The sequence below is a fragment of the Semicossyphus pulcher genome, unplaced genomic scaffold (genome assembly GCF_022749685.1).
Source record: "Semicossyphus pulcher isolate SPU_LCO1_2020_fin unplaced genomic scaffold, fSemPul1.0.p SCAF_21, whole genome shotgun sequence".
NCBI classification, from domain to species: Eukaryota; Metazoa; Chordata; class Actinopteri; order Labriformes; family Labridae; genus Semicossyphus; species Semicossyphus pulcher.
In genome coordinates this window covers 8,630,914-8,652,534 of record NW_027211695.1, presented here as the reverse complement: position 1 = coordinate 8,652,534, position 21,621 = coordinate 8,630,914, and the positions used below count along the sequence as shown (strand labels likewise).

At 42.7% G+C, this 21,621-nt stretch overlaps 1 protein-coding gene across 2 annotated transcripts in view; it reads left to right on the top strand.

Annotated features, from left to right (window-relative positions):
• dennd4c (DENN/MADD domain containing 4C) overlaps positions 1–21,621 on the top strand; it is a 37,365-nt gene that overhangs the window by 7,063 nt on the left and 8,681 nt on the right. The window contains exons 2-19 of one of the 2 annotated variants that reach the window (XM_069671731.1): positions 6,294–6,604; positions 11,740–11,992; positions 12,083–12,152; positions 13,082–13,251; positions 14,177–14,418; positions 14,554–14,620; positions 14,729–14,787; positions 16,549–16,693; positions 16,907–17,082; positions 17,225–17,325; positions 19,124–19,348; positions 19,825–19,970; positions 20,196–20,234; positions 20,526–20,656; positions 20,737–20,869; positions 20,955–21,161; positions 21,243–21,371; positions 21,458–21,605. In XM_069671731.1, coding sequence (XP_069527832.1) covers positions 6,306–6,604; positions 11,740–11,992; positions 12,083–12,152; positions 13,082–13,251; positions 14,177–14,418; positions 14,554–14,620; positions 14,729–14,787; positions 16,549–16,693; positions 16,907–17,082; positions 17,225–17,325; positions 19,124–19,348; positions 19,825–19,970; positions 20,196–20,234; positions 20,526–20,656; positions 20,737–20,869; positions 20,955–21,161; positions 21,243–21,371; positions 21,458–21,605 — 2,740 coding nt within the window. In that variant the 5' untranslated portion in view covers positions 6,294–6,305. The remainder of the gene's footprint in view (positions 1–6,293; positions 6,605–11,739; positions 11,993–12,082; positions 12,153–13,081; positions 13,252–14,176; positions 14,419–14,553; positions 14,621–14,728; positions 14,788–16,548; positions 16,694–16,906; positions 17,083–17,224; positions 17,326–19,123; positions 19,349–19,824; positions 19,971–20,195; positions 20,235–20,525; positions 20,657–20,736; positions 20,870–20,954; positions 21,162–21,242; positions 21,372–21,457; positions 21,606–21,621) is intronic. The other variant, XM_069671732.1, reaches the window with a different exon arrangement.

The window sequence follows — 21,621 nt, the reverse complement described above, 5'->3', positions numbered from 1 at the left end:
CCAACATAGCACTAGAATAAATACCATAGTGTAAGCAACATGCCAAAATCCCTATTAGTTGATAAATGAACAGTCTGGCTGTATATATTTTCATAGTGGCCAAATTTAGTTTGAGCTAATTCAACCAACCCAAAACAGCACACGTCACTCCACTGTTTATATCCCTCCACTGGCTCCCAGTTGCAGCTCGCATCAAATTCAAAACCCTGTTGCTTGCTTACAAAACAGCTACAAAAACGGCTCCTGCCTACCTGAACTCCCTCATCCAGGTCTACACTTCCTCCCGCCCACTGCACTCCCCAATGAAAGGGGCCTGGTACTAACAACAGGGCCCTAAGTCTCTAGCTAGACTCCTCTGTAGTCCTGAGGTGGTGGAATGAGTTCCCAAACTCCAATCGGTGCACAGAGTCCTTTTCTTCCTTAATGATGTCGATGCTATTGATGATGTTGATATTAACAACATTGTTGATGTTGTTCATGATGACGATGATAATGATAAAAAACAGATCTGTTTCTAGACACCCTGTGCACTGCCTGGCACGTGTCTGATTGCACTTGAAGCTGTTTGTTGACACTTACTGATGTGCCTTCCTGTCTAGATCCTTTTATGCATGTGTTGTATTAACTCTGAGAAGTACGTCACTTTGGACAAAAGCGTCTGCTAAATGAAATTGCAACATTGTAACATTGTTGAATAGAAGGTGAATACACTATCTGCTGGTTGTAACCTGCATTAAAACTGTAGACTAGACTGAGTCCACATCAGGGTCTAAGCTGTAAACATTCAAAGCTACAAGGAAGCCAGAAACTAGTTTCAGAGCGACCGGTCAGTTTACATGTCCTCTAAAGCCTCTGAGTATTTTAGTCATGACTCGTAGTGACCCTAGTCCCTGAGGGTAGCCCAGACAAAGAGCACGACACTCGATCATCGGGGCTCAGGAGTAACAGAGGAACAGGTTTGCACACGGGAAAGGGAGGGGCAGCGCACAACCTTAACAGGCCGGGGCTCAGGTTACAACACTAGCCTGAATACAGTGGAAGTTTAATGGACCGGTTTTGCCTGCCAGTTTGACTCAGTCATTTTACTATTTGACCCGACAATTTCTGCCTTAAGCTCTAAAAGTTCCTGCATATTTTCTTCCACCCTGCATGCCGTCACAAGTGCAAAACAAGAAAGGTAGAACATCCTAAATGTACACTTCCTGTCTGTTTGCAATAGCTTTAAAGCTTTTAGTCTCATCTTCTGTCAACACCAGCTCAGTTTATGGCCGCTTCCATGTTTTATGTGCTCGCCTGACATAAAAGATGACAATAAAACGAGCCATTTTGTTCCATCTGTGGACTTCGTTTAGACGGCAGACTACAGAGAACATGTCAGCTAGACTAAATGTACCCTTGAAAGACTTGGAGATCAATTTTCCTCAGCGAGAGTAACACTAGTCGCAGCTCAGGGTCGCGCGGCATGGCATTGTTGGGGCTCGGGTGCCATGGCAGCGTCGATGTTTGTCTATCAAAGAGATGTGTGTATGGTTGTGGTTGAAGCAGAGTGTCCTCACTTCACATATGTGTGTATTCGACCTTGCAGGGAAATCCTATGACTCATTTCAGTACTAGTGTTGGTAATTTGTGATATGAATATGGCAGGTATCACAAATAACACATCAATATGTCTAAATTATATATATTTCTTTAAGGTATCTTCTTGTTTTCATTAATAGTTCTCTATTTATTGTACAGAAGTGATAAAGAATGACAAACTTACCAAACTGTGTTACATTATTGATATAATTCAACCCATTTTTTGATAAGAACAGGAAATAATAGGACAGAATTCCTCTTAAGAGTTGATGGGAAAGTCCCTGAAGTTTCATTTTACGTCATATTTTGAGGTTAACCTGCCTGCAAAGAGAAAATCCTGCCTATTACAAGTCACTTTCAAATGTTGGTAAAGAGATGTTTGATGTTCTCTGTGATGTGCATATTGATTTACCGGCATAGTGAACTTTCACTTTACCGCATTCAAAGGCCAGCGAGGACCAAACTGCTGGTTGCCCGGAATAATGTTTGTTTTTCTTTTGACATTTCTATGTTTCATGCTGTGAAACTTTCTCTTGATTTGTGCTCCTGCTGTCGGGAAGCTGTACGACTCACAGCCTTGTTTTTATAATCATGTCACCATTTCAGAACGGATGAATTGTAGAGGCTTACGGTTAAAGAGAGGGTATTATGCTGTTTCAAATTTTAAGACATAGAACGTTACGATGTTGGGTGTTCAAACTAAACGTGGGTGAAGTTTCAAATATATAAGTAAAAGTATGTTGTAGTAATCCCCAGGCTTCTCAGCTCAGTCTACACTTTGTGACGTCACAAAGTGCAGCCTCAGCCGGCCTCAGAGAGATGGCCAATCAGAAGAAAGTGGGCTTGTAGGGGCGGAGTTTCTTAAAGGGACAGAGCTGACTGAGTCGTTTCAGGCAGAGGCTGTATGAGGACCTGCACAGAGCACCAGTGTGAGAAAGATGAGGAGGTTTTTTTTTTAAACTGTTAATTGTGCTAAGCTACTCCACAGGTATCACAGAGTGAAATATGCAACTTGAAATTAGCACAATACCCCCCTTTAAAATGTACTCAACAGAGAAGACTCTCGGAAAACACTTATTAAATAACAAAAATAACAAAAATTGCTCTGTTATTTTTCCCTGAGTGAGATGGTGATCATTTCCTGCTGACCTCTGACCTGCAAGATACAAGAATACAAGAAAATCAGGTTTAAAATGACCGTTATTATCCTCATAAGTCATGTATTATTGAGTACTTGATGGCCTCTTATGTTCCCTGAAAGTGAGTTATTAAAAAAATTAATCCCCCGTACATGTTTATTTCAGCTGTAAAAATGGTCATTTTCCCATCTGCCGTAATGTTATTTCTTGCTTTCTGGAGCCTCGAGTGGCCACTCGAGGAACTGCAGTTTTTTGCACTTCCGCATTGGCTTCATTTTTCAATACTGGAGGTTGCTGCTTGGTTATACCCCCATGTCAGGTCCAGTGCACATGCCTTGGCTATAGCAATAACATCTATTTCAGACTAATCAGAATTTTTCTTCAAGATTTACTTCAGATTTCAGTCTCTGATTCAATCGTTGAGTCACACACAAGCTGAACCAGTATCATAAAAGCTAACAAGGACAGTTTACTGAACGGCATTAATTGAGCAAATAGTTTCTTGTTTACACATCCAGCAGACGTGTTGGAACATTAACATTCATTCTGAAACATTCTTTCATTCCCACTTTGCAAACAAAAGAATATTCACCCTCCTTTTAGCTCTGTTTTTGGTCATCACCAACTCCTGATGGAATATCTGGCTCTTTACCTGCTAACACCATCCACTATTCACCAGCTAGCCACTCACTATGTCTAGCATTTGTTGCTTGACATGTAGCATAATACGCTCCCAGCTCCAGTCAAAGAATGATACTATGAGTCTAAACTAAAACAGTGAAGTTGCCAGAAAATACACAGCAATGAGCTTAAAAAAATATAAAGCTTTAAAGCTTTGTGTAGCTGTGAGGAAAAGCTAAGTCATCTGATAATTCTCGGTGTAATCCCTTTCACATTACACACAGTCATTTCATCCATTGTTAGGATAAAAAAATATTGATTATAGACGCTTTAAAAGACAAGGAGGAATTAGGCGGGTTCATACACGTCACGAAGAAAGAGATTGCCTGAGGCAGGAAGAGATTTCAAGCAGACAGGAAAAAAGGGCAAAAAGCTATTGCTTCATGTCACAGGAGTTGAGGTTTTTATTTCTTAGCGTTCTTAATGGGTTTTTGTCCTCGAGGAGAGTTTGATGTTAGCTCAGTTTTTTAAACTAGCTCATTCACCGGCTTTAGAATCAACCATGAGTGTAAACTGTTGAGCCAACCCCGCCGCTCCTCTCCAGCACCACAATCTCATCCAAATATAGACACGACTGGTTTCAGAAAACCAACGTGGCGGCAACCATATCCTGATATCTCGAGGCTTAATTTACGCAGTCGAGAAACCAATGGGTGACGTCACGATGGCTACTTCCATTATTTAGTCTATGGGTATAACAAGTAGACATTATATTAGAAGTTCTAAGCTTAATCCAAAGGGCAACTGGACTGGACTGGAAGTTATTGGAAGACTGGTGGACAGAGCTAGAAATATAAGCCTCTGTAGCCTTTTTGGATGAGAGGTTAAATGTCTTCAAGACCTGGCCTTCTATTTGTGTTATAGTCTTGTGTTTAAATGTGTCAAATTTTGAGTGGAATATCAGAGTTGTGGCTCAGTAACAAACAAAAGAAAGACGATCCAGTCACTGGTTAAACCATCAGACTACATTTACTGGCCAGCCGTTGGTGAGAACACATTTAATAATGTGGTTTAGCAAATATAGTCTGAAAACACTACATTTTTGCTTTGACCAGTGAGACATTACCATGGATACAGACAGAGCTGTAAATTTCTTCAGAGCAATATGTCTTCACACAGCTTTATGGCTGTAGATTGCTGTTTTACATCATCATAAAATAAGAGCATGGCGTGCTAAAGGAGAGGGACAAATATTAGTCAGTGTGCTGGGAAAAGCCACATCTGGAATCATTTGGGCTTTTGAACGTTTCAGTGACATTAATAAGAAAGAGTAAATGTCCTACTTTGGAAGGAAAATAATCAAATAAAGGAAATTCATAGCTAATCCCCCTTTCTCTATTGATGGACTTTTATTGCCGTTTCTGTTTGTGGAAACTTAAAGTCATCCAGCCTCTGTGACAAAAAGCTGTATTGTTTTCACTGCCCGAGGCTCGTGTTGACACAGTGACTGATTTGAGTGTTTTCCCGACATTGTTTTAAAGAGAAATGGAAAAAAAATGGGGCCATATTCTGGGCAAGTATCCAGCTGCATTCTTCAAAGCTACCTGTGAAGAGTATAGGGCTGGCAGTATACTCGAAATGAATCAATTGTGGCATGTTCACATCGGCAAACTGCCAAGTTTACAACTGAAAAGCAGTGCTGCGTTTATGATTCAATGAGATATGTGACTTTTTTTTCCACACGTCATGCCATTGTTGTTCAAGATGGCGTACTGTATGCTTTTCCACCTGGGCAGGTCAGACTGCCACAGCGCAAGCTAACGAAAGTGTTGCAGCCAGTCAGCGTTAGCTATCGCTTTCACACATAGGCTACAAACAGATGTATTTTCCTTACATGTAGACCTCATTTCTTCAACATATCTAACATGAAAAACTACAACGAAGCATCTTTATCTGCGTCATGAAGTCCTGGCCTGTCTGTGCTCGCTGTGGCCGTACGGTTTCTTTTTTTGTCCTCCTGCCACAGCTGACTCACCACTGGAAAAACTGAACTTCCTGTGTTGGTCTGAACAGCTCTTTGAAAGGCAATGTAGATGTATTAGCTTTAAGTTTGTCTTTCTTCTTAAGAACAAGTTCTCTGTTGTTTTTGGCCTGGCTTTAAAAGTCAAAGTGCTTTTCTTTGGCGCAAGAACATTGATTCTTTGCACCATCATGTATAGAAATGTGTGACGCTGTTAGGTGCTTGCCAAGTGCTTTCAGTAACACTATTTCTGGATGTCCTAATTATCAGCGTGTCTTCACTGTATTAAAGTTGCATTGAGTCACTGACTGCTAAGTTTGCCGTCATGACTCAAACATTAAAAAAACAGAACCTCAAACTTTTATTTAAAAACGCCTTTAAAAAACAAACAGCCATTTTTGGAGCTCCAAACATCTCTCTCATATTTTCTTCCTCTCGAGTCAAACTCGCGACCATATTTCTAGTCTTTCAAAGACTTTAGTGTCTGTTTGATTTACGCTCTCAGTGGCATTTCTGAGCATTCCTCCGGGCCCGGCTGCTCTCCCTTGGCTTTCTGTAGCAGCCCGAGCTTTAACTCTCTCCGCATAGTTGGAGCAGTGCGGTGATATACAATGACAAGAGTGTTTGTGCGTGTCAACAAATCCAGTCCTTTCATTACCCCTTATGTTTCCCAAGTTTGTGTGCTTCTTGTGGTGCAGCTCTCTTAAAGGACCCTTGTATTGCCTTGGACACAGTATTACTTAACATTCTGTGTATGCTAGCATGTGTAATCCATCCCACTGTCTAGAGCTGGTATGTAAGAGCATTGCTTTCACTCACATGCAGTGTTCTCCTGCGGACGGTATCTTTGGTATGAAAGAGTTTATCATCAGCATAGCATGAAATCTTCTCCAGCGTGAAAATGCCTTAATGTCACTGTATATCTTTGCTTCTAGGTACGCCCAGCCATGATCGAGGACAAGGGTCACCGTGTGACCGACTACTTTGTGGTAGCCGGGCTGACGGACAAGTCCAAGCCCCTGGAGCAGGACCTGTCAGAGACCAAGTCCGGAGGGCCCAAAGCACCCATCACAGACTTGGCCGTCATCAACAGGTCAGCAGGGGAAGCGGTGCCGGAGGGCTTCACTTGCATCGACAGCACCTACAGCGGCCAGCCAGCCAACCTTAATCATGGCAGTCTTAAGAGCCCTGAGCTGTTTTTGTGCTACAAGAGGACTCGAGGGAAGCCTCCTCTCATTGATATCGGGTGAGTCAGCAGTTTGTTTATGTGTCTGTATGTAATCTGGAATGTTTGTATGCCTGCAGCAGCGAGGGGATTCAGGATAAGTGGTTCCAGTTCTACTTGTATGCAGTACATGAGATCACTAAAGAGATTACAGCTCAGTCTGAATCATTATTCTTTTTCAGACAGAATAAGTTTATCATTGATAGAGTTGTAATATAGATGGTCATTGAGCTAACAATGGATTTGGGATTAATCTAGCCAGTTGACTCCTAAATCTAGTCTTCCAATTCCAGTCATTACTACGGAAGCCCTTAGCGGACATGCATCTATACATTTTATGAGCTGGTTTTCTTATTATTATTAAAGGGCCAGTTGGCTATTTTTCAACCTCAGTCCTATCATGCTATTATAGGGAGCTATGCCATTTGGAGGACGCTATCCGCTTCTCCAGTGAGCCCTGGAAAACCTCCGCCAGACTACGCGTCATCTGGTGGAGGCCAGGGAGCTTTCTAAACTACACTTCCTCAATCGAGGAGGCCCGCCTCCGATGTCATGTCTCGTTCAAAATCGTCAGGTTTGAAATATAGACTGCAGACCTGAAGATTTTTTAGACGATCCGCCGGTATATGCTGGTCACATTTCGGATTCTGTACCGCTCTGACTTATTGCCTGCAGCGAATCGGTAGTATTCCGCTCCAGCGTCTCTCGCTCGGTTGTTCCTTTCAGAAGGAGGGGTGCAATGCATGCTGGGTGTTGTAGGAATGTAGAATGGGCGAAACCACGAGTTGTTTGTACAACTTTCTCCACAGCTATGGCGCCAATTTCAAATATTATTGCTTCTGTCAATTACAGAGAACACCACTGACAGTGTGACTGACAGTGGCTTTTCCAGGGGCGAACTGCTCCTTTAAGCTAACAATGGATTTAGCATTAATCCAGCCAATTGACTCCTAAATCTAGTCTTCCCATTGCAGTACATTCAGAGGCTGAGTGTGTTTTTGTAAGGGAAGATGGTTAAAAACAATCAACCACATGACCAGTCATTACAGATTCGATCAAACATCCCCAAAATGTCTTGCAGCAGAGCTAGCAGCTAGCTAGCACGTCAACAGAATTTCACACGCAATAATATTTTTGTAGAAGAGCAGAGATACAAATAATAAATCAAATGGTTCATCAGTATTTCCGCTACTCCACAAACATGTCCGCTCCAAATGAACGGTTGTTCTCAGTGAGGAAGAGCACTGAAACAGTGACAGGAGTCACAGGACATCAATCACACGTGAAGTCGTGGCAACCAAATAAACAGCAGCGGGACCAGTTTCTTCCTCACACAGTGTTCTAATGGCGAAAATTAACTTTTGTGACTTAATTAAACAGAATGAAGTCAACAAAGCAGACAGAGAGACAGACAGAAAGAGGGGGGCGGGGCCAGCCGCTGTGCAGGGAGCAGAGGTGCAGGTGTGTTTGGGGACTAAAGCAAAGTGATCAGATTAAAGTACATCGTGAATTGAAAATGAATAAGGTGAAGAGTCTACACGTGCTTCTCACAGGAATCATTGATATATGCAAATCTATATCTATATCCATATAGATATATGTATCCCCTCGGCTGCTGAAAAAAATCCTAGCGGAAACACTGGGTTTATGGCATGTGAAATATTTATTCAGAGGGGAAAGGAAGGAGGTGTGTTGACTCCTTCCTTCACCCTCGCCTGTCGCGTCACTGAGCTCTCCCTCTCCGCCACACCTCTTGGCTCCGATCCATGGATCCAATTTTCCTGCTTCCTTCAATTATCGTACAAGAGGTGAATCATTGCATCCTGTCCTGTTCGCCCAAAGCTGCTCCTACTCCATGTTACCTAAGTTATTATTTGGCGTGTTAACTCTCTCATAATAAAGCACTACTAAGAACAATGATGCAACCTCCTGAGGCATTTCCGTCCTTCACACTCCTTCGTCTTTGTCTGAAACCTCTTTGTGTCCCCCGCTAACAAACTGGAGTTTCCAGTTACCAGGAAAGACACTGTGCTCACTATACTGTATGTCAGGACTCTCTGATGCAACCTTTGAAACAGCAACATACGTTTGTTGTTTCATGAATTTGGTGCATTTCATGTAACAGTAATTTGATTCCCTTCTGCTTGATGTCGCTCTAAACTGTAGAGCCTCCGTAAAACCCTCAGTGGCCGTCAGTGCACTGAGCATAAACAGAAGATCGAATGTCAAGTCATGTTTCCTTTAAGAGATTGCACAATCCTGTTTAGCATGCTCGCAGACACATGGGGTGGAGGGAAGAGAAGTCAGTTTACAATCCAGCTACTTTATAGTAGCACCACATCAGTCATACAATTAAATTAGACTCGCCGATTTCCTGTCTTGCTGCAAACACAGATTATATTAAGAGAGTGCTGATGTAAAATTCATGCCTCGTTTTATTAATAAGTCATGATATGTGTGTCTTCATAGAATGACCCCAATTAGATGCATTATAGCCTCACTTCCTTATTCAACACAGGTCACTAAATATTACCGGACGTGTTGCATTCAGTGTCTTCCCTTCCTGATCCGTTACACCTGCTAGTCTTCATTCATCACAAGACTTAAAGGGGAGGCATCATGGTAATTTCAATTTCATATTTTCTCTCTGTGATAGCTGTGGAGTAGCTTAGCATAATTTACAGTTCAAAAAAGTCATCAGGTTTCCCACACTGGTGCTCTGTGCCGGCCCTCATACAGCCTCTGCCTGAAACGACTCAGTCAGCTCTGTCTCTTTAAGAAACCCCGCCCCTACAAGCCCCCTTTCTTCTGATTGGTCAGCTCTATTGGCCAGCGTATAGAAAAAACCTGGCGTTCACAGAAAGCCCTGCACACTGAGCGAAGAAGCCTGGGGATTACTCCAACATACTTTTACCTACAGATCTGAAACTTCACCCACGTTTAGTTTGGACATCCAACATTGTAACATTACATATATGTCTTAAAATGTGAAACAGCATAATACCCCCTCTTTAATAAAACCATAGCAACCTGTAAATCATTCATTCTTCCCTCTGCCACCTCTGCTGTCAGTGAACGCAGCATTCCCAGCCCGGGGCTGCACGGCGTCACGACTCACTGTGCCCATTAGGGCTCCGGTTTTGTTGCCTAAATGAGAATGTGCTGGCAACTGTCCTCCTGGCCTCTTTAGGTTTGTCCTGCTCTCTTTTCAGAATAAATGGAGTGTTTCAGGACTGTTGTATCTGCGATGGCCGCCCTGTTGCCTGCACAAGATTAGAAAAAACGTTCTTAGTTTAAAAAGGGTGGCAATTACATGTTTTGGCCTCCCACATGGGATTGTTTGGAAAGAATGGGATGACATGGAGCTGTGCAGTCATGCAACAAAAATCCTAAACTGATTGCTTTCCTTACTGCAGCTTTTGATAACAAAGAAGAGGCTGGTAATGCGCTAAACAATTAGGCAGGCATATCATTTCATTCAAAGAGTTTCTTACTAAGTTGGATGTGAGTGTGTATGCTTGATGTTACTCTTCCTGTCTGGCATTTGAGTGACTCAGCTGGTAATTATGTCTGAATCATATCTCCCACTGATGCCAGGCTTCTCATCCAGGCCTCAAAGGCAAACCAGAGCTTTTAGAAGAAAGTCGGTGGTGTTCACCACACGCTGATCGTCCATGTGAAGAGAGATTATCCTCACCAGCCACAGCTCAGCCTCTGTTGCTTTTTGTTTGTCAAGAAAGCACTTTACGGTAAAATGCCGAGTCATTTGACCCGGGTCTGAATGCTGATTTTAACCTTTTCCCTTAAGCAAAAAAGCCAGGTGTTAGTGGGTTTTTTGACCAGTAGAAAAGCGGCTTTAGTCAGCACTTTTATACTAACGGAGTATAAAATGACTTATCCATCCATCCATTATCCATACTGCTTATTCTGTTCAGGGTCGCGGGGGGCTGGAGCCTATCCCAGCTGACTAGAGGCGGGGTACACCCTGGACTGATCGCCAGTCAATCACATAGAGACAGACAACCTTTAACGCTCACACCCACACCTCCGGGCAATTTAGAGTCACCAATGAACCTAACAAGCATGTCTTTGCACTGTGGGAGGAAGCCGGAGTACCAGGAGGGAACCTACGCATGCACGGGGAGAACATGCAAACTCTTCTAGCTGTGAGGCAACAGCGCTAACCACTGCACCACTGTGCAGCCCTATAAAACGACAACTTGGATTAAAATGAGGTCACTTGTTGTGATGATTCAGGATAGAATTATCATTTAACTCTTGAGATCTTTTTAGCTCTACAAAGCATTTTAGCATCTATATGCTAGCTGTTTTTATTTCACAGCCTGCAACTGCTCTCATCAGTGTCTTTTCAGGCCGCAGCAGGCTGCTAGTTTCAACTAGAAATCTCTGTTAAACCCAAAGTGCACTACATGAACAGCAACAAACCCCACACAAGCAACTAGCTGTTGAATGTAGTGGAGCTTAAGAGAGAGACACTTCACTTTAGAGTTGGTTGAGACCTTTTGCTGTATGAAAAACAGCTTGAACACAATTGCGGTTTTTTCGAAGTCTCTTTTGTGTTGTTGCACTGGTCTCTCTCTCAGGTATTCTATTGCCTGCAAACTTGGATTTAGCATGACTTGGCAGATAGCTGATGGAGACATAAACTAAACATAGACATTAGTAGGAAAGCAAGATCGTTTCCCCGTGAAATCCACCCTGTTGATAGTTCTGCTTAGGAGGATTCCCCTAAAGCTTCAGACTGCTTTGTCAGAAAACTTCACCACTTTGTAAAGCCACAAAATCCTCTAGTTGTGTTTTTGTTTTTCCTGTGAAATCCTTTTTTACTGTCTTCCTCTATCTTCCTCTTTTTTGCTGAGATTCAAACTTGAATGTCCTTTTGTTTTGACGCTGTTGCATCATCAGAATGAGAGTTATTTTACTTTTGGCAGCGAGGAATGTTTAAGAAATGAAAGGCATGCCTGTCAGCACTCTGTGTGAGACACTTAACTGTTAATGAGAGCTTTGTAGTATGAGTCATTGCCATGTTAGTTTCAACACAGCTGTACAGACTCAGGTAATGTCTTTCTATCTCTTTATGCTGTCCCTTTTTGTTGTGGTCTCAAGCTAACACTTCTACGTACTGTGTTTCTCAGTGTTCTGTATGAGGGTAAGGAGCGTCTGATCCAGGGCTGCGAGGTCATCCAGGCCACTCCATACGGCCGATGCGCCAACGTCAACAACAGTTCGGCCACCTCGCTGCGCATCTTCATCACCTTCCGCCGAGCACCACCCGTCCAGCCTCAGAACTCCCTTGCCGTGACGGACATCTGCGTCATTGTCACAAGCAAGGGCGAGATACCGCCACATACGTTTTGCAAGGTGGACAAGAACCTCAACTGTGGCATGGTAAGTGTAGTTTTTCTTCGTTAGCTCCGATTTGTACATCAGCAGAACACACAGATCACATTTGTAACATGTATGTTGTAAACCTTTCAGTGGGGCTCCAACGTGTTCCTGTGTTACAAGAAGTCAGTGTCTGCATCCAACTCCATCAGTTACAAAGCTGGTGAGTAAAAGTCTGATACATCTGAGCGTCAAGCGAAGCGAAAACTCGCCAGTTTCTCAATTTCCATCACTAATCTACAGGAAAAGTTTGTCTGATATCACATTAGTGCAGCTCAGAGTGAACTGACCGCTGAGCTGCAGAGTCTGTGTGTCACCTGCCTGTAAACTGTAAACAAACACGCGAAGCTGCTGCCGTCACAGATCATGTCGGCCGAATGATCAAGGCAGACGCGCAGGTGGCTTGTAAGTGAAACTATTCCCGTTATCAGCCGCACCTCATCTTCCTGTCACGTAGCCTTTTAAAATGATCTGATGGATTGATATCAAACGTGCAGCGTTATTCGAAAGGTTGTTCACAATCCGCCTCTGTTACTGTTATTCTGTTACGCGGCTCCCTCACTGTTTATCAGTGATCCTTCAGCAGATACTTCTTTCTTGTTGCAGCTGGCATTTCTTAACCGTTGTGTGACATTTTCGTTGCCCTTTGGTGCCATTCATTGTGCAACACGTATAATCCGTTTACACACACACGCCCATGCAGACACACATGCTGGCTTTATCTTTTTGTCCGGCCTTGTTCCTGTGAGGCGGCTGTTTATTCATCTCAGACAACGGCACTTCCTGCCACACCCATCACTTGTGTGTCTGCGGGGTTGTTTGTGTTTAAGAATGTGTGTCTTGTCTGAAAGGCAGCCGCCAAACAAGAAGTTACACTGAGAAGCAAAACAGTTATTTCCTGAAAAGTATAATGACTGATTACTACGTTTCATCAGAGCTGAAAAGCACCTAGGTTCCCTTTTTTTAGAGCCTCTTTTATTGAATCCCTGCAGAGAAATAAAGCTCCAAATGTAGCTGATCAAGCTACTGCACCTTTTCGTATATGATGACGCTTGCATATATCTTCTATTTGTTTTTTCCTTTGTTCTCTAGGTCTCATCTTTCGTTACCCAGAAGAGAACTATGAGTCGTTTCCTCTGTCAGAATCTGTGCCTCTGTTCTGTTTGCCCATGGGTGCCAATATCGAGTGTTGGGCACCAAACACACGAGATCCTCTGCCTGTCTTCTCCACGTTTGTCTTAACGATATCTTCTGGTGAAAAGGTGAGATGCAGAACAATAAGTAAAAGATATTAACCAGATTTTATGACTTTTTGAAAAGACAATTTTTATAAAATTATTACCATTATGGTAGAAAAGAGCCTTTTGAGGACTCTGTCCGCTTCTCCAATGGGCCCTGGAAAACCTCCGCCAGACTATGTAAAACGTGTCATCTGGCAGGGGCCAGAGAGCTTGCTAAACTACACTTCCTCAATCTAGGACGCCCACCTCCGATGTCATGTCTCGTTCAAAATCGTCAGGTTTGAAATATAGACTGCAGACCTGAAGATGTTTTAGACGATCCACCGGGATATGCTCTTCATATTTCAGATTCTGTAGCGCTCTGAGCCATTGTCTGCAGCAATCAATGTCCTTGACTGGAAAGTGGTAGTATTTCACTCCAGCGTCTCTTTCTGGGCCGTTCCTTTCAGAACAAGGGGCGCAATGCACGCTGGGTGTTGTAGGAATGTATAATGGGCAAAACCACGAGCTGTTTATTCGACTTTCTCCCTGGCTATGGCGCCAATTTCAAATATTATTGCACCATCTTTGACTGACAGTGGCTTTTTCCAGGGGGATATTATGGTTTTTCACATTTTAAGACAGACAGTGTATATAATTTTACAACGTGATGTCACAAAGTGCAGAGCGAGCTGGCCAATCGGAAGAAAGTGGGATTGTAGGGGCGGAGTTTCTTAAAGGGACAGAGCTGACTGAGTCGTTTCAGGCGGAGGCTGTATGAGGGCCTGCACAGAGCACCAGTGTGAGAAGAATGAGGTTTTTTTTTTACCTGTAAATTATGCTAAGCTACTCCACAGGTATCACATAGTGAAATATGAAGCTTGAAAGTAGCATTTAGCCCCCCTTTAAGGTTAAACTTGGGAGCCAAAAAGTTGACTAAAAACACTTTGTCCGTGTCTCGTTGCAGGTGTATGGGTCAGCCATCCAGTTCTACGAGCCGTATCCAGTGGACTCTCTGAACGAGAAGCAGAAGATCCAGCTGGGCCTCCTCACCACGGTGGAGAAGAAGATGATCCCCAACCGGCCCGTGAACGCCAATAAGTGCATCTGCCTGCTCTCCCGCTGGCCCTTCTTTGAGTCCTTCCGCAAGTTCCTCATGTTCCTCTACAAGCTCTCCGTCTCAGGCCCGCACCCACTGCCTATTGAAAAGTAAGAGCCTACCTGCTGCTGTTGACATTAAATGTGTTGGGGATATGTATGCTAAGCACCATAAAGACCTCAAAGTTGTATGCGTTTGAGAAGGAGTTGAAGCTATGACCACATTTTGTGTGTTTCTTTCAACAGGCACATCTCACACTTCATGCACAATGTGTCATTTCCTTCCCCACAACGGCCAAGAATCTTAGTCCAGGTGACTGTTTTTTAATCTTTTTACATTCTTAATATTCATCCATCAAACATATACTTTATATACATTTTTTAGTTACTCATATTAACATTGTAAATCCTTTCCTTTCAGCTCTCGGCACATGACACCTTGATCCTCTCCCAGCCTGTGTGCACACCTTTACCACTCAGGTAAAATGACCTTTGCAATGCTTAGCTATGTGTTCTCTTCTTTGTCTCATAGACAAACAGCTGAGCAGGCTGAACGATAAAGAGCAGTGTATTGTTCAAGAAAAAAGCAAAAGGCATTCATACATGTTTGCCTTTTTTCCAGGTCACACTGAAAACTCAACACTGAAAACAGCCTCAGGCTTTATATTTTTGAGGCTGTTTCCATCACTGTGTTGCATAATTCTGTCGTGTTTTCAACTGATATGAAGAATTTCCAGCTTCGGCTTCTTTGTTAGCGCTGAAAGCTGCTTTATGTTACTTTGAAAATTCACAAGAATAGTGATTGTTGGTCTTTTGTTCAAGCTGACACAAATTGCTAGCTGGCATTCAACTTGTTTCTATGCTCTTCATTATTTACAAGGCTCAGACTGAAAGTCTCAGAATTTCGTTGAATACATTTTGAGTCACAACAACAAGGCCCTTTAAATGGACTTATTACACGGCTGTTGGAGTAAATCAATGTGATTTAAAAATTATATTTTCAACGAAATATATGAATGAATAGCCTACAGCGGCTTCTGGAGTCATTTTTTGTAAATTTTCTTATATTTCCGCATCAAAAACAGACAACCAGATGTGACGTAACATAAGGGAGTTCTGCTGATTAATGACGGGTTTAACATTAATAAATATGGATCTAAATACCAGTCTTGTCATTGACGAGAAGAAATTGTTAATTGATGTGCAAACGACGGACCAGAGGCTTGTAATTTTGAGCCTTTTAGGCCAGGACCAGGAACAGGCCAAAATGAGGAGAAATAACGGAGGAGAAGACATTGAGTTGTAGTGTGACGAGAACCAGTAGAGAACGGGGCAGGTGTTCACATCACAACATTGTAAAGCTGATCACATTATGATCTGATTATGGTGCCAAAGCGGTGTGTGAGAGAGAGAGACAGAGAGGGAGAGAGAGCGATGACAGTTTCTTGATTGTTTGATAGGTGCTTGTGTGTCCCGTCCCGTACTCCCGTCTCGTCACTCTCTCTAAATTTCTCTAAATTTGTGCCCTCATGTCTTGTTAATGACATGAAATCAAATTAACCTCTTCAAACGGCCATTTTCAGACAAGTTGAGTGTTAATGTAGTAAAAAATAATGTAAAAAATGTAACCTGCAAGTTGCTCTTTAAATACTTGGTTCTGATCGGTTAATTGCGGCATTACGAGGTCTGTTATTTCTCGATAACAGACCTTTGGTATGAAGAACAGACTGTTGCTAGGGATGCGGCTCTAATCACACAATCCGGAGGATGAATTGTAATCATATCAGTCCGCCGAAAGAACTCCGGTAACATCGGTTCCATTACGCGATAACAACATGCTCAGATACATTATCCCAAATATACCAGGCTCTGAAAACATCTTAAACAAAATGACAGAAGATGTTAACACAGGAAAATCACAAAAAGATCAAATAGACTTTTGATGACATCAACTTAAGCAACATTATCTTAAAGACATTAGAAACTAACTCTGAAACAACTGTCACATTTGATCAATGCTACAGAGTTTCCATTATTTATTATTTATGATTAATTATAATAATTAAATCATCCATCTGCTCCTTTTGAAATCTTCCTTTTCCACCATTGTTTAGAGGTTTTAATTGCCTTGTTCCACTCTTGCATAACCCAGTCCTCTCCCAGTTCTCACACTGTATTCATGTCTAATGTGTCCTCTGCCTAAACTCATCATCATCCCACTCTTCCGTCTCTCCCTCTCAGCGGGGCGGACTACGGCACTCTGCTGATGAATCTGGGCTCGGAGAACTGCGCCACGCTGCTGCACTTTGTCCTGCTGGAGAGCAAGATCCTGCTGCACTCGCTCCGACCCGCTGTGCTCACCGGAGTGGCTGAGGCCGTGGTGGCTGTGAGTACGCTCGGCTGTGCAAGCCAAGCTCCCTTTATTTAATAGCTACACTATATGTGAGTTGTAAACAAGGGCTTACAGTAAGATAAAATCAGGCAGACGTATTCAATTGAAAAACAAGAGCAGATAATTTACCACCATGCTAAACTCTATTATTAAAGCAATCCAATACAGGACTACTTTATCTAACCAGCCTCTCTCTTCTCTCCTCAGATGATCTTCCCCTTCCAGTGGCAGTGTCCCTACATCCCTCTGTGCCCGCTCTCCCTAGCACAAGTCCTCAACGCTCCATGTCCATTTATTGTGGGTGTGGACTCCCGCTACTTCGACCTTTACGACCCCCCGCCAGATGTCGTCTGTGTGGATCTGGACACCAACACTATCTACCTGTAGGCTTTGTATTTATTATTTACACCTCCCATAACATAAAGAACATCTTCTGTGTTAAACCCAGAGCACATATCAGATTGTGTTTTTTGCAGCTCTCCTGTTACTTCCAGCTAACTGCCTTTGTGTTATTGTGTGCTACAGGTCTGATGAAAAGAGACACAGCAACTGGAAGAACCTCCCAAAGAAGCCCTGCAAGAGTCTCGTTAACTCGCTGAGCAACTTGCACCACCAGCTGGCCACCGGTACAAACTGCATCTGCACTAAGAGAATTAGCTTGTCCTTAAAAGACGTAGAGGGGAATTGAAATACCAGAAACAATATGATCTCATTTCATAAAACACCAAAAACTCTGCTCTGAAAAATGTGGCCAGACATTCTGAATCTTTATTTGGTCCTGTAGTTATATACTGAGCCCCGAAACTGCCAAATGTTTTTATCAGACTAATCATACATTTAACTAACAGCATCATCAATAATGTTGTTCGTCAGAGAGTTAAAACTGAGCTTTAAAAGAAAAACGATTAATAACAATCAACTGCTTAGGCAAAAGGAGAACTTAAAAAAATAATAAAATGCAAAAAATGTACAACCTTAAAGAAAGACAGATCACGGAAGCCCTAAGCGTACATGCATCCATACATTTTATTTACTCAATTTTTCCATGATAACAAGCAATTTCCAGTTGTTTTCTCGAGATCTCGACTTACTTGTCTCGTTATCTCTGGTTCACAAAGCTTGTTTTCCCATTATAACCGATTGATCAATCTCATCTCGTGAATACAAAGCTGGTTTTCTCTTGACAACGAGGTATTTTTCCAGCGATCTAGAAAACAAAACAACAGGCTGATCCCTGTGATATTACAGACCAGGACATGCCATGCTGCCATTACCCACACTAATGATGCGGATACGAGTTATCATCTGACGTAACTTGCAGACTTTTGGGGAGAGAGCCTTCAGTGTGGCAGCCCCACCCTCTGGAACTCTCTCCCTGTTGAGATAAGCAACGCAACAACCATACTCTCAACACCTTCCTTTTCAACAAGATCTACAGTCATTACCGACCGTTACACAGCTCACTTTGTTTTCTTTCTAGAGATAGACCGATATGGTTTTTTCAGGGCCGATACCAATACCGATTATTAGTAGTCAAGGAGGCCGATATTTGAAGCCGATATTCATTTGCAGTAAAAGTGAAAATATTGGCGTCAAAATTTTGAATAATACAAACTCCAACACTTAACTTTGTTTAAATGCCTTTAAGCATATGCATCAGAGCCAAAATAACCCAGTTTTAAATTGATCTCTTATCGGCCGTCGAATTAAAAAAAAATAAAAAATTTAAATTTAAAAAAAAAAAAGGCCAATAATCGGTCCATCCCTATTTCTTTCCTTGTACTTGTGTTTATTTGTTTTTGTTTGTTTGAACTCACATCTAAATCGACCTTGGTTTTCTTGACATAAATATAAATCTAACTTATTATTATTATTATTATTATTATTATTATTACAGTGGTGCAGCGTCATTATCTCAAGATAACGAGATAAATAAATCAAGATCTCAAGTAAGAATCAGAAATTACTCGCAGGAAAGTAAATAAAATATATGGATGCATGTCCGCTTAGTGACAGAGGTCAGTCCAGTTGAAAGACAAAAGCACATTTGTAAAGATACATTTTTTATATATAAGAGATTTAAAAAAAAAAAGCTTTGTATTTGAAGAGTGTTTTTCTTTCATTACGGAATACATGACGAGGACAAATAAATGGGACACATGGAAAAAGGGATAAATGACTAAATGTGTGTCAAGATCAAAAAAGGATAATATGATAAATAGATCTTAGAAAGATTTTAAAAAGTGTTAATAAAATTAATTACACATAATAATAATAATAACTGATTGGTGGTATATATAAAAATTAAAAAGATTAGGTAATTACAACCTTAATCAAATGAGTACTATAATAATGCCCATTATTTTTACTGCTTTACTGCTCCAAAGAACTTTCAATTGACCTCCAAATGATTTGTTTTTTTAGTCGCAGTACGTCAAACGTCCCAAGAAAGCTCGGCAGTGGACATGACCCCCATCGAGGCGGACTTCACCTGGCACAAGAAGAAGACGGCCCTGGAGATGGAGATCCAGGAGGCCTTCCTTCGCTTCATGGCCTCCATCCTGAAGGGCTACCGTGTCTACCTCAAACCCATCACCCAGGCGCCTTCTGAGAAGGCCACGGCCGCAGACTCCCTCTACGACCTGCAAGGTAAAAGATTGATCGGCAGCTTGCTTTGCATGCATATAAACCAGGAGACAATGAAAGCAGCATGTAGGTAATTGTTTCGTTTATGTGAAGACTCAGGAACCTGCATAATTTACAGCCTTCATTTAGATAGCTTCACCTCATGTTTAAATGTATTGACATTTCTATTTGAAGCAGCATCGCAGCTCACTCAGCCCAAGTGTTTAAAGAAATCAATCGCTTTCTCATCAGCTATAACAAGACCTCACTAATGCCTACTGCTGGGAAATTTCTCATCTCCATTTAGCTTAATTGTTACAGATCATATTTAGATTCTGATAGAGGGAAGGAAATGCTTTTATCACAGCATACAGCTTCACATTAGTTAAAGCAATAAAGATGGAAAAGCATATCGAAACCTCATTTATTTCTCCTACAAGTGAACACAAGAATGTGAATGTTGAAATGTGGATTTAAGAGTCTGTCATTCTGTCCTGCAGGCTTTCTCAAAAGCAGAGACCGCACCCACCAGAAGTTCTACTCCCAGCTCACAAAGACCCAGATATTCATCCGCTTCATCGAGGAGTGCACCTTCGTCAGCGACAAGGACACTGGCCTTGCCTTCTTCGACGACTGCGTCGAGAAGGTGATTACCGCCTCGGCGTCAGGCTGGTCTCCGATGTGTACACGCTCGCGCACTGGTGTTGTGTTTTCTTGTCTTTCCACTTCCACCTGAGGTTTCCTTCCACGAACGATCCTTTGTTTTATGTTGTTTCATTGGCAAAGTAACGCTCGCCTGCTGGGGAAGTAAGGAAGCCAAAATTTCCTCTGATTCATTCTGTTCCCTTTGCTCTCTTTCCTCCTCATGCAGCTTTTTCCCTCTGATAAAATCACGGACAAGGGCACCAAGGTAATCACTTACACTGACGTCAGTTTTCCCTGCACCTTGATTTTTATGTTTGTCACTGGTAAATAAATGAGCCTTTCTCAATTAAGGGGCGAGGGAATTTCCTGCTTTTCCTCTATCCTTTAACCCTACCCACAATCAAATGCATGTTTTACTGCTTCAGATAGATTGTACTACGCATGTAGTTGTTTACTTTGTTCCATCAGGCAGGAAATGGCGTGCAGAGTGTGCTTTTAATGAAACTCTTAGTTGTCAGACTCACTAAGGCCTGGCTGGGCGTTATCCTCACTTCAGGTGGAAGGGGAGTCATCTGAGGACACGAGGCTGTTGGAGCTGGACGAGTCCCAGAAGAGCGAGCACACTGTCTTCGTCATGCCACCAGAACCTCCTGCTGACAGTGGAGCCGAGTCTGGCGCCAGATACACGTAAGTATTTAACTTTATTTTAAAGATGCATAAAACAAAGTCTTACATGACCTTACAACATCTTATTTCTCATCCTCCAGCTACAAAAGCTTCCCCAGGCTGCACATGGGGCTGTTCGACCGTCCCAAAGAGTTACGTCCCGGGATTAGCACCAGAACAGCCGGGGCAAGTTCCTCCAGCAGCCCCGCACTCCTGGCTAAGAGGACGAAGCAGGTGTGAACATACTCCCATAGAACACCCTGTTACTTGAACGCATCTTATCCTCTCTCCTCATCAACTCTTTAACCGTTTCGTGCAGGAGATCAAGCTGGCATACAAGATGGCTAAGCACTTCTACTCCAACCCTCCGCTCTGGGCCCGGTGTCTGTTCAGTCACTGCTACAGCCTGTGGTTCATCTGCCTCCCTGCAGGCGTGCGACTGGCCAAGTCGAAAAGCCGCGCCATGCAGCAGGCGTACAACGTGCTCCTGAAGATGAGGACCACTGAGGTGGAGGTGCTGGATGAGGTACGGCACAAGTCTTTCTGCATGTTTTCTTTTTTATCTTCTATTTTGTGAATTAGTGTTAAATGTTTTTCTTGCTTACAGGTGTGCTACAGGGTGGTGATGCAGCTCTGTGGTGTGTGGGGTCTTCCTGTTATGGCTGTACGAGTCCTGGTTGAGATGAAGAAAGCAGGAGTGCAACCCAACGCCATCACATATGGATACTACAACAAGGTCACAGACTGCACTGCAGTATAAAAGCCTCAAAGCACTACACCGCCTTCCCATGTCCTCATCCTTCCCTCTTCTTTCCTCTTTAGGCCGTCTTAGAGAGCCCGTGGCCGAGCAGAAACCGAAGCGGCCTCTTTATGTGGACCAAGCTGCGTAATGTGCTTCGTGGAGTGGCTCAGTTCAAGCAAGCTCTAGACCGAACATCCACCAAGGAGGAAGCCACACCCAGTACCACAGGTGGGAATGGAAAGTA